At 35.6% G+C, this 13,846-nt stretch overlaps 2 protein-coding genes across 2 annotated transcripts; one reads left to right on the top strand and one right to left on the bottom strand.

Moving 5' to 3' along the window:
* Nucleotides 1-188: 188 nt before the first annotated feature.
* Nucleotides 189-4,205, bottom strand: LOC113519379 (uncharacterized). Its single transcript, XM_026904437.3, has 4 exons — nt 3,964-4,205; nt 3,243-3,411; nt 2,420-2,551; nt 189-1,132 (listed from the first exon to the last, which is right to left on the bottom strand). The coding sequence occupies exons 1-4, from the start codon at nt 4,067-4,069 to the stop codon at nt 916-918; spliced, it is 624 nt and encodes a 207-aa protein (XP_026760238.2). The 5' UTR covers nt 4,070-4,205; the 3' UTR covers nt 189-915.
* A 635-nt stretch (nt 4,206-4,840) lies between these two features.
* Nucleotides 4,841-11,651, top strand: LOC113519378 (cleavage and polyadenylation specificity factor subunit 5). The gene is made up of 4 exons (XM_052892457.1): nt 4,841-5,216; nt 6,519-6,630; nt 8,676-8,766; nt 9,557-11,651. Exons 1-4 carry the CDS (start codon nt 4,990-4,992, stop codon nt 9,802-9,804), a joined length of 678 nt encoding a protein of 225 aa, XP_052748417.1. The 5' UTR covers nt 4,841-4,989; the 3' UTR covers nt 9,805-11,651.
* Nucleotides 11,652-13,846: the final 2,195 nt, after the last annotated feature.

Genomic DNA, 13,846 nt, shown 5'->3' with positions numbered 1-13,846 from the left:
ATTTTTTAGATAACAGACTTAACATATTCGTTATTGGACCAATATATACATATTGTAACTAAAGTATATAGATATTGCCATATATTGCCCATTCCTATCGCACGGCCATACAAATATCACTTTACAAAGACTTAATACATTTTATGTATGTAACAAAATAAAGAAATAAGAATTGACAATTTTGTTATAATTTAAATAACCTAATCTTGTTATTTTTAATATTAGAATGCCAAACTGACGGTCTACCTTCTGAAAAGTGGTAACCGTCGCCTATAGACATGAGCTGTACCATGGACATAACAGAGTATACTGTTTCGTCCATGATACCCCCCATGCGTTGCCATATGTGAGGACTCTGGTGTTATTCCTCTGTGCCCTGTAAATTCACGCCATATCCCACCCTTCAAACTGAAACACAGCCATGCAAACACAACTGCTTCACGGTAGAAACACAAATGGGACAGAGGTGCCCCAGCAAACTTTTGTAGTCTCCCTCTGATATAAATTTTATCTAGAATTTAATAATCGGCTGTATTTAAAAAAACATGACATACAGCTGAGTGCTGAGCTATTTTAGTGCTTCTCGTTTCCTTTTTGTTTATTATTAAATATATTTTTTTAGTTAAGTAAGAAATTAAGCTATAAATATTTCTTTCTTTCTTTATTTCAGAAACTAGCTCCTTCAAGAATTAATTTGTTTACTATCAGTTAAACTTGCGTGTAATTAGATCGAAATAGCTCGATTAGTTTCGTGACCAATTTGAGACCCTTAATCATTAGCTGCTGTCTATATTAAAATGTCCAATTGTTTTGAAAATTGACAGCTAATTGCCATATTGCCAGACTTGGTTATAAACACTCGTTAAGTTCTATTGACACATTTATTTCAACGCACTACCCCCACGAGGACCTGTGTCATTCCTTTCTCATACACTTTCTTTTCTCCAACACGATCATACTCTTCAACGCGCACGCCACAGTGTATCTCAGCTCGTGGAATTTGCTTATAGACATCCTGTACGTGTTTGTTTGTCCGTTTGTCAGCGTTAATATTAGTATAATGTGTGTATCTCTCCGCATAATCTCGTTTGCTCGTTGCGAGTCGGCGTTCTCTGACGATATGTTGGCTTGACTGTAAAATGTTAAAGGTATTATTGAAGCAAACTGTACGAGAAATTTATACAAAAATTTATAAATATAATACTAGTTTTACACCCGCTACTTCGTCCGCGTACTCGGTACATTATGTCTATGACTTTTTACCCATTAGTTCTCTGTGACTAACGTGACAAACTAAACTAAAGTGAGAACTATCTGAAAATTAGAAAAATTAAATTTTTTGTTGGCATGGAAAAATGACCCGGGTGCAGTCGGAGATTGATAGCTAATATGGTAAAATGTGGTAGTATTTTTTTTTTTTGATGAGTGAAAATGGTATGATATCCCCGCCTGCGTTAACGGGATACGCTGGCGGAGCACCAGTGAAGGGTGATAGATGAGAATGAAAACAGGCCAGTTAGCCCATCATGATGAATTCATCAGGAATTAACCATGATAGTTTCCAGAGAACCGCGAGGAGGTCGACCTTGATAGCTAATATGGTAAAATCCCTTTCTCCCCAATGTGGTAGTATTAGTGGTGGTAAACCTTCAAGTGTTTGTCACACACTTATTTCCCACAGACAAGATCTATATATTACATTTTCTCAAACATGCTTAGAAATGTGAGCATTATTTTGACAATCTTCTTCGAGATAAATCAAAATTGCCGTACTGGCCAGTTACATGCGGGCAACGGCCGGTAAAAGTTGTATGAGAATCCATATCTGTCGTGTTTTGCCGTTAGATAAATTACTATGTAAACTCATATCTGTCCTGTAATTTAAAAATGGAATGACCTTTTACTTCGAAACATGGCTACCAAAGACGTAATTATTAAAAGGTTTTATTTAAATTTCGATTTGGCTTGCAAATAGAAAGCTGTTTATTGTAAAAAAAACAAATGAACATTATGGCGCGTGAAAAATTATTATTGTTTGTTATTCGTCATTGAACTTAAAAAGTAAAATTGTGTTTTTCATTTCCGCGCATTATTTGAGAAAAGTACTATACAAGCCTTGGCCACAACTAGGCATTGATGGACTCACGTATGTGTGCCTCGGCTACACCTCGGCCCACATTTGCACGTTCGTCCATCAATGCCTCAGTTGCTGGCCGCTGCAGTAATGTACTATTGTTATTACCATAGACTGAGAGTAGGCAAAAGCACAAAGCTATACATTTTTAACAACACATAAAACAAAAATTCGGTTTCGAAATTAAACAAAATTATTCTAATCAAATAAACAGAAATAAGTTTATAGAATTGGCACTTTAAAATTAGCCAAGTGTAATAAATTCCATAATAAAATGATGCATACCCTAAGGAGATATCTATCTTCCACTGTAAACTCACGAGACCCGGCTTCACTCGTAAGTGGGTTGGTATATTGTCATACATTTTATCCAAACACAGCAATGAGGTTAATTCAGTGACACAGTCCGCATTAAACCTGGAATTATAATGACAATTTTAATGAGTGTTTTAACCTTTACACTATTTAGTTCCTCTCCCTTCCTCTCTCGCTACTTTGAAATACTTTTAATAGATGGCATTACATGTAATACAAAGTTCATTAGATCGTTTAGTTTTTATATAGAATAGAAAAGAAAATTATTTACTGCCAGAAAAACACAAATACATGTTCTAGTTTGAAGGGTATTTTTTAATGGATGACAATGTAATGGTAGCCCCACTCGCACTATCGGTATACACAGGCGGGGCACCAGTGAATGATGATAGGTGAGGATGAAGTAGGTCAGTTAGCCCATTGTGACGAATTGTGGGAACCATGTGGAGGTTAATCTAATAAGACAATTGGGCTGTCAAACTCCATTGCTAACAATCCCTTCCCCCCCCCCGGTTTGAAGGGTGAGATATGGCAGTGCATTTACAGAGTACAGAGGAATCACCTGAGTCCTCAGGAATGGCAATGCATGGGGTGTATCACGGGCGAAACAGCATAAACTCTGTTATGTCCATGGTACTGCTCATGTCTATTGGTGACAGTTACCACTTCTGATAGCACGGGCAGGGCTACCATTCCACTATCACCCATTAAAATATTAAACTTACCATGCCACTAATGTAGGTTAATATAACAAAGTCAAGTAGTAAAAAACATTACCAATTTAGCCTCTTACCTTAATCCTTCTAGAAAGGCTCTTACATCTTCCTCATACCAGGACTCCTTGGTAGCAGAGCGCGATCTTGCCACATGCCTCACCACAGACCGAACTGCTGAAAATTTGTCTGCATTCATTAGACTCGAAGTTCTGCTGTCTGGATTACCTTCCAGTTCCTTCAAAGCCACTGTAAAGCAGAAATACACATTGTTTTAGTTTGCATTATAGACGAAAACCTAATTTTGTATTTCTTTATGGTATTTATATTTAATAATTTTGGTATACACATATTATATGAGATAAAGAAGAACAAATTAGTATTTGTTTTTATTGTTTTATACCATCGAGGTTGCAAAGAAGCATACGGCCCACCTGAAGGTAAGCGGCAACGCGCGCGTTGCAGGCCCTGAAAACCTCTTTACCCCCCTTTTGAAGAATCCTATGCTGTAGTTTCTTGGGAAAATCTCGGCAGCTCGTTCTAAAACCGGAGTGTTCGTGGGAGAACACATTTCTGAAACTGCGTTGAACGCGACCATTTAGTCTGTAGGGTAAGTGTAAGGCATTCGTCCCCTTAAGTGGATATATCTCGATCACACAAAGTAGCAAGTAAATATATTTTAATTAATTTGCCGCAACACATTAAAAACAATAATATTTTCAACAATTATATAGTAACTATCTAAAAAAAATAATATGTTCGCAGTTCGCAAACAAATTTGTAAGAAAAATATAAACTTACAAACAACAAATGGTTTTATTTCTTTTTTCTGAATATCCGGTGTGATAAACATAACTGTAGCCCACTGGGACGGATTTTCAGTTAATAATTCTAATTGTTGTGACATGATTGAAAGCAAACAATAATAAATATAATATATTTATTCAAAATATCTATTTGATTTAAATAAATTTTGATCATTAAACTTTGATTTGACAGTAACACATCACAGATTAGATACATCTAAACCGTCTGTATCTCAAGTAAGGCAAAGATATACAAACAACTACAAAACTTGTTATCTATGGTTAGAAACCAATGTTGCCATCTTAAACCCTTTAAACTAATTTAGCTATTTTTGACTGATATCACTTGCTAACTACAAATTAAAATGCGTCACATAATTTCTTTACTTACAAATAAAATATCTACATGTCATTAATTATGATAAATAATATAACAATTTTTTATGCCACAAAAGTTACAAATAAGCTTACAGTATTTTTATATTTTTGTATTTTTTTTATTGTTCATAGTTTTATATAAATTTTGTTCGTAGGCTACCAACCTCTTTCAAACCTACATAGTAGCAAGAAAATTAAACAGTGACGTTCTTGACAATATTATTGTCTTAGCAATTTTACCGAACAATATTTTATATCGCGACTTATTATATCTGGAATTATTTACTGTATATGTTATTAATTGTACAATCTCGTACTAAATGTTTCTTTCTCTCACTCCTTCTGAATGTATATATAAATATCATCAAGCTCACATCTATACCATCACATATTTATATGTTTAAATATTATCCAAAACACTGTATTGAATAAGTAAAATTTTTATGTATATATTTTTTTTCGTACTTATTAGCCCGAATGTCTTATTCTAATTTGGAAACACTATCCATAATGGCGATTGTTTGGCTTTAACGACGCTACTATAAGTGTAGTGAGTGGAGACAACTCCTATTTTAATTTAGAGCTATATTAAAATTGACTTATAAGATTTTAAAGTTAAATAATTGTTTGTAAATTGTACACAATGACTGCAGTTCAAGGCGGTCCCGGCAATAAACAGTGGCCAAGGCCCGGCATACAGCATCAAAATAGTCAAAATAATCCGAGCTTGACTTTGAATAGATCAATTAATTTATATCCACTAACAAATTATACATTTGGTACAAAAGAGCCGCTGTTTGAAAAAGACGCGTCGGTGCCTGCAAGATTTCAACGGATGCGAGAGGAATTCGCGAAAATTGGCATGAGAAGGTAAGAGGTTATGTTTTTACATACTTTTAAAGTTGGTGTTAAATTGAGGTGTGTTTATTGTAAACTTTCCATATTAGCAGGCACACAATCATAGTTTTAGGTAAACAATATAGATATACGAAAATAGATATACAGTGGATTTTGGGTATAACGACGATGAACCACTCTATTTTCGTCATATCCAGAAGTCGTTACAGGCAAAGGTAAAGAGATACAGACACCTACACATGTATAGTTTTTTCTTGGCACAAATCAGCATTGTTTTCGCCGTTTTTCAATTTTGAAATGATTTCCCCCTTTTCTTTAACAGTGAATGTGCGTTGAGACAGTCATACTTATCCAAAAGTTTAAATTCAATTGCTACTCAGAATATCACTTTGTAACTGGACCATTAATTCAACTCCGAAACGTACACTCTTCCCTACCTACTTAGCTGATATCTATAAACAATAAGTAAAGGTCTCCATATTTGCTGACCATCTGTTTGGATGTACACAAGAGGTTAGGAATGTTTGTGAAAGAAAGAAATCTTGGTGTCTCTTTAGCGGCCAACTTCGATTGCAATATCAGCATGGGATTTTTAGGAATTTATTACAAATGATTCATTAAAAACAGTCGCTACACCCAATCTCGGCGTTACATCCAAAGTTGCTAAACCTACATGAATTTTGTACTAAAGTATGCTTTAAATTCAAAGGACTTAGAGTTAATGTTGCTATAAGCAAATGGTCGCTACAACCAAGGTGATATTAAATGAAATCCACTGTATATAATAATATTATTATATCATTCATTCATTGGGGTGTCCGTATTCCTAATTTATATGGAAAAACATTTGCCTGGTCAGCGAGTCATTTTTTGTTTCATTTATTTATTTTACACTTTATTGCTCTAAGTAAAAAGTAATACATACAATAAATATTAATAATAAGCAATACACAGGCAGCCTTATGGCTAAGCAACCTCTTCCAGACAGACCTTTGGGTATAGGATGTTGAGAGAAAAAGACGAAGGATAGGTGGTGCACTATTTATATTGTGGATTGTGCTGTCAAATTGAAACTTTTTTCAGTGTTGACAGTACAAGCGTGTTGTTGTGTCATTCATGAGGTCATTTCATTTTGGATGTGTTTCGATTAAAGCAAATTGTAAGCGATATTGATCTTAATTTTTTTTTTTCTATTATTTCACTTTATATGTAGCGAAGCACATACCAAGCTGCTAGTTATCTATAAAAAAAAACTGTCCTTCCTAATACAGTCTTTCACTGAATGGTTGATTGATCAAATAAATGTATGTTCAGGTCAGTGGAAGGTGTTCTCCTGGTGCATGAGCACGGTCTACCACATGTACTGCTGTTGCAGCTTGGAACTGCGTTCTTCAAATTGCCCGGTGGAGAGCTGAACCCTGGAGAGGTGAGTTTGTATTGTATGAAGATATATTCAACGATTTTTAAATTCAAATCATGTATTGTAGGAATATGGATACATTAAACAAGCTGACGGCCCACCTGGTGGAAAGAGGTAACCGTCGCCTATAGACATGAGCAGTACTGTGGACATAACAGAGTATACTGTTTCGCCCATGATACCTCCCATGTGTTGCCATTCCTGAACACTCAGGTGTTATTCCTCTGTACCCTGTATATTCACTGCCATATCCCACCCTTCAAACCGAAACGCAGCCATGCAAACACAACTGCTTCACGGTAGAAACACGAATGAGACAGAGGTACCCAAGCAATCGACTTTAGTAGTCATTCTCTGGTATCTTATTATATTAATAGTCATCATCGTCATTGTATCAGCCTTTAATTGTCCACTGCTGGACATAAGCCCCCAACTGGCAACTACAGTTGCCATGCTTGGCAACTGTAGTTTGACTTGGCGGATTGGCAACTGCAGTTAGGCGTAGGCTTTGTTTTAAGAGGGACGCTGCTGCCTATCCCTCGTGCTCCCTTAGTCGCCTTTTACGACACCCACGGGAAAGGAAGGAGTGACTTATTCTATGCCGGGACCACACGGCTAATATTATATTAACAATAATTAGAAATAATATAAAGAATTCAATATGATAGTTGCACCTTAGTATTAGGGGGAAAGGGATTGTTAGCAATGGAGTTTGACAATATGCCCAATTAGGTCGACCTCCACGTGGTTCCCCCTGAAACCATCGTGAACAATTCTTGTTGAATTTGTCACGATGGGCTAACTGACCTGCTTCATCCTCACCCATCATCCTTCACTGGATCCCAGCCGGTGTATACCGATAGCGCGGATGAGATTACCATTCCATTATCACCCTTTAAAAAAAAAAGCCTAAGATGCTTTTTTAGATAGATCGATAGATAATTTATTTGCATTACTTACAGCACACAAACAGCAAAAGACACAAATGCAAAGTGAAAAAAAATAAAAAAAAAAATAAAAAAAAAAAAACCCAAAACCAAAATCAGAATGCATAAAATTAGTAACAATTGTTTTTTCTTCACAAAAAATAAAAAAAAGTAAAACAAAATCAGAATGCATAAAATTATAAAATGAATTTTTGGTCTTCCTGTTTTCATTCTCATCTATCACCCTTCACTGGTGCTCCGCCAGCGTATCCCGTTAGCGCAGGCAGTAATACAAAATGGCCACAACTCAGCTTTTTGCTTTGCCCTAAAAAGAGCAAAACACTGATATTCCGTTGTGGCCAAATGTGAGCCGCGAAATACCACTGAAAAAAAATAATAAAAAAAAGAAAAAAGAAATATAGATAAAATACAATGTGTGTGTTCGTTATATGCGCAAAATAGCGAATATAACGAATCTTCTAAATAAAAGAAGGGTAGTCAGAAGTCAATTAGATAATAGTATTTTTTTTTAATTTATTGCTGTATTTGGAACCTTAATATATATTCTTTGTTGCACTTGAACAATACATGCGACGATTAGTTGAACAACTTGTTAGCAAGGGAGGACTTATCTCTGAAAGAGATCTCTTCCAGCCAACCAACCCAGTGTAGTTAGAGAGAAAATAATTTCATTTGGGTAAACCAGTGCAGGAAAGGTATTGGTGAAAATAATATAAATACAACAAATACTATTGTGAATAAATATGTAAATAAATAAATAGATAAATATATATACATATGTATAAGTGCATAGAATTATCATGTACAAATGATCAAAAAAATATAAATATTTTTATTTGTGGAAAATTTATTGGTTACTAAGTATTCATTATTTATTTATTTTTTTATCTGTTAATTGTACTGTTTGTGTTCCAAATAAAAAATAAACTAAACTAAATATCTAAGGCCTCACTTGACCATGAAGTATTTAAAAAAAAGGAAACTTAGGATATGATATCTTCACTGGAGGGACAGAGCTCACCCATCAACTTTTCACACAAACAGTCCGCTCATGACTTTATAACTGGTTGTATGATGAAATGCTGAAAAAAAATTAATTTTCAGGATGAAATCGAAGGTCTGAAGAGGTTATTAACAGAGACCCTGGGCCGACAGGACGGTGTCAAGCAGGAGTGGCTCATAGAAGACACCATAGGTAAGTTTTTTTTTTATACAACTTAGAATGGCAAACAAACTGATGGTCCACCTGATGGAAAGTGATAATTGTCGCCTATAGACATGAGCAGTGCCATGGACATAACAGAGTGTACTGCTTCGCTGCTATGATACATAGGGACCACAGACAGCCCTCTATGTCGAGGCTGTTTCGACGCCGAAGAAACGGCTGCTCACGTAATCTTGGAATGTGAAGCTGTGGCTCATCAACGTTTAAAAATCCTCGGAACGGTAAGGTCGCTCCGTGAGGCCTGTGAAGATCCCAGGAAGCTTCTGTGCTTCTGGGCGGAGCTAGGTTGGCTGCACTAGCCACGACTCATACGCACAACGGCCCAAATGAGAGGCTAAGCGCGGAAAATAGAGTCCTATTTACATTACATTACATTTTCGCCCATGATACCCCCCATGCGTTGCCATTCCTGAGGACTCAGGTGTTATTCCTCTGTACCCTGTAAATTCACGCCATATCCCACCCTTCAAACCGGGGGATCGTTAATAATGTAGACTAAACGCCCCATTATTAGCAAGTAGTCAGTATTTGCAGTCAGCAGCAGTAATTGTCAAGTTGACCTCCACGCGGTTCTCCTTCGAATTCATTGTGATTAATACTTCTTGAATTCATCACAATGGATTAAATGATCTGTTTTCATGCTCACCTATCATCTCTCACTGGTGCCCCTCCAGGTGTATACCGATAGCGCAGGCGGGGTTACCATGCTATTTTCACCCAAAAAAAAAAAACCTCTAATATATTTTGAAAACTGTTTCAGGCAATTGGTGGCGCCCGAACTTCGAACCGCCCCAGTACCCGTACATCCCACCGCACATAACCAAACCAAAGGAGCACAAGAGACTGTTCCTAGTCCAACTCCAGGATAGAGCACTGTTCGCCGTGCCCAAGAACTACAAGCTGGTGGCGGCGCCACTGTTCGAACTGTACGACAACGCGCAGGGCTATGGACCCATCATATCGTCTCTCTCGCAAAGTTTATGCCGTTTCAACTTTGTCTATATGTGAGGTTTCGAATGATCCGGGACGTAGGGACCAGTGTTGCCTAATAATCAAGCTGTAAATACCAATTGACGTGTCGATATTATCGCTTGGAATTATATTCAAAAGATCGCTGCTCGGAGTCTAGTGTTAACCGTTCAGGGGTTCTACCATGAAATATCGAAGTTTCGAACTCAATATTGTCTTTTTGTTCACACCGAAATCTACTTAGTAAACGAAGCTTTACATGGTCGTCGTAAACCATAAAAATCCATAGGAACGATATTTTAGCATTTTTAATATATTTAAATGTATTAAAAATGCTAAAATTATATATATATATATATATATATATATATATATATATATATATATATATATATATATATATATCATGTAATTTTATCATCTAATTTGGGATTCACTCGGACCTGAAATTTCGGAATACATGTCATGGTAGACCTTCAGCACTCAATTTGCCAATTCAGAATGAAAAGGCAGGCCAGTTAGCCCATCGTGATGAATACACCAGGAATTCAGCACGATGGTTTCCAATGGGGATTACTTGGAGGTCGATTTAACAGGGTTTTTTTTGCTAGCAACGGGACTGGTAGCTTGCATTACTAACAATCCCTTCTCGATGAAATTGATTCACCCAATTCGAACTGTCGATAGCCAACGATGAGTAGGCAACACTGATAGGAATGATCCGATAGCGTCAGCATGAATATTGGGGCCGATTCTAAGAAGTCATTAAATCTATGTCTAATAATAAAAGTCCCAATTTTGATATTACAGCGAATTACAAATATTTATTGTAAGGAACAATATGAACTAATTTTTTAATAGATTTAAGACAAAATTATCGTATTTTTAGTTTATTATAGTACATAGAATAGTTGTCTTTGACATACCAAGCATTTACAGTCCACTGCTGAACGTAGGTCTCCCACATAATCGGGTGTTTTGCTTGTACATTGAACGCTCTATATAAGCATCTCATTTGATCCTATTTCAATAGAAAGATTTCTTATTGGGAAAAGTTTCTTATAGGGACAAAAAAGTAGTATAAAAATACAGGGTACAGTGGAATAACACCTGAGTCCTCAGGAATGGCAACGCATGGGGGGTATCATGGGCGAAACAGTATACTCTGTTATGTCCACGGTACTGCTCATGTCTATAGGCGACGGTTACCACTTTCCATAAGGTGGACCGTCAGCTTGTTTGCCATTCTAAGTTGTATAAAAAAAAAAAACTTACTATCTGGAAAATATTTTTACTTATTTCTTTTACTAACTAAGCTGAGTAGAATAAATAAAATATAAAGAATGTTGCTTATAGAGAGCTTGCTTATATACAGCCTTCACTGTGGTGGTAGTGGCAACCACACTTAGTTGGTTTTGTTTTTAGAAGGACGTTGCTACCTGTTCCTTGACTGTTAATTTCACTTATTCGCCTCTTTTTTTTTTACAGATTGGTCCTATAGGATTTTTATTATATATTTAAAACTAAACTATTAAATCGGTTCCGTTTAATAGTTTAGTTTTAAACGAAATAACTAGTTTTACCACAATTGAAATTGTACCAAATTTTTTTGTGGAACACAGTTATTAATAGGTAACTATGTAATGGCAACACAGCCTCAGAATTGGCCCCTTTTTTATTCATCATACATTTAAAACAAATAGAAAATTGATCATTAGAAATTGTTGAAGACGAGAAGTTGGCAACAGGATTGAATGAAATTGAATGTCTCCTATGTCCCCGATAGTAACTTTAACATATAGTTTGGATTTCTAAACATTGTTAGATGTTTATTAAATGTATGCAATGTAATATAATGTATGGAATTTGACTTAAATTCTACAGCACACTGCGAGTTTCATTTTGTACCTCAAGAAAGAAGATTGTTCTTAGTGCTAAGGTTGTGTATAAGATTAATTGTAACACGCGGCGTTGCTCGCGTCAAACACTCTGTGATAAAATAATAATACAAATAGTGAATAGGAAAAATATATAAATATATAATAAATAATAGCGAACTAGTCATTTAAGAGTGTTCATCATTTTAGCTCATCGATGTGGAGCAAAGTGGCAATTTTTGTTTATTTTGAATAACTTTGTTGGCTAGAAGAAAATATGCTACAAAATGCTGGTAGCGTTCTCTACCAGTCAAGCTTTGGGGTGAACAGTTCTCTGTCAATTGTCAAAAACAATTTGATATTTATCAATATTTTTAGAGAATTATTTTAACAGTGCTCTGCTACCAAACTAATATTTATTTATTTATTTAAGGAACATCAACAGCATATTGCATTGTAACATATAGGTGTAACAAACATTAAATACAATACAATATTAATGCACACGCCTATTATAGGTATTCACAGCATTTATTTTAACATATGTAGAGAGCCAGAGGCCTGGGACGGGACATCCCTACTAGGGATGTCCCGTCCTTCTGGTCCCTACCACCCCTCCCATCAGTCCACATTAAAAAAGCTCCATAGATCAGAGTAGTTGCTGGACGCCATCACCAACGGTAAATTTGCTCTTATTTGAGCCTTTAGTGAGGGTGCCAGATTTGCTAACATATGTACAGTGCGAGAAAATTAAGTAAATAATAAAAATAAATTATGAGTGAATTGAATTAAAAAATGTTAATCACAGAATAAGTTACATGTAAAACTACAACTCAGAACTATGCACTAGGTATGGTATGGTTACGTATCCGATATCTATATATATATATATATATATATATATATATATATATATATATATATATATATATATATATATATATAAGAATAAGAATAATTTATTTGCTCGAAATGTGGTACAAAGGTCTTAAAATGGTAACTGAACTACACATTTCGCCTTATCTAAAGGCATGCAAATTTTGTCTTAGCACATGTTAAGTAAAAGTTTATCAATTATGTATGTCCAAATAATTATATATATATATATATATATATATATATATATATATATATATATATATATATATATATATATATATATATATATATATATATAGATACTTTATTTACATCACTTACAGCACACAAATTACAATACAAACATACACATAATACACAGTAAAAGAGATAAAAGAATGAAAATAAAAAGGCACAAAATAAAAAAAAAAAAAAAACAAAATATATAAACTAACAATCTCCCTTCTTTCCCTTCCTTAACGCGTGTGTCCTCATTGAAAATAACAATAGAAAGAAATATAAATAAAATACAGTTAAATTGGGTTTCCTTGATAATTGATGAAGGAAAAATGGTCATCACCCATTTCGATATCACCCATGAGGGTCGGATATCTATTTTCGAATATGTTAGTCTGTTATCCAGACCAGAGGGAGACTGTACAAAAGTCGTTCGCTTGGCCACCTCTGTCCCATTTGTGTTTCTACAGTGAAGCAGTTGTGTTTGCATGACTGTGTTTCGGTTTGAAGGGTGGGATATGGCGTGGATTTACAGGGTACAGAGGAATAACACCTGAGTCCTCAGGAATGGCAACGCATGGGGGGTATCATGGGCGAAACAGTATACTCTGTTATGTCCATGGTACTGATCATGTCTATAGGCGACGGTTACCACTTTCCACCAGGTGGGCCGTCAGCTTGTTTGCCATTCTAAGTTGTATAAATAAAAAAAAATCCCATGTTATTTTTTGGATAACAGACTTAACATATTCGTTATTGGACTAATATTTTTTTTTTGAAGATTGAAAATGGTATGGCAACCCCGCCTGCGCTAACGGGATACGCTGGCGGGGCACTAGTGAAGGGTGATAGATGAGAATGAAAACAGGCCAGTTAGCCCATCATGATGAATTCATCAAAAATTAACCATGATAGTTTCCAGGGGGAATTGCGAGGAGGTCGACCTGGTTGGGTATATTGCTAGCAATGGAATTCTTAGTCTCCATTACTAACAATCCCTTTTCCCCCTCCATGTGAGTTTGGGTACACGTAAGTGCATGATTTGTGTGGGTGTGTGCGTGAGCGCGTGCGAGTGTGTATATGTGTGTGTTGGTGTGTCTGTGTGTGTG

Source organism: Galleria mellonella, unplaced genomic scaffold (assembly GCF_026898425.1).
Source record: "Galleria mellonella isolate WM207_F2 unplaced genomic scaffold, CSIRO_AGI_GalMel_v1 utg158, whole genome shotgun sequence".
Classification (NCBI taxonomy): domain Eukaryota; kingdom Metazoa; phylum Arthropoda; class Insecta; order Lepidoptera; family Pyralidae; genus Galleria; species Galleria mellonella.
Note: the sequence above shows the minus strand (reverse complement) of the source record. Positions and strands in the feature narration are given on the sequence as shown.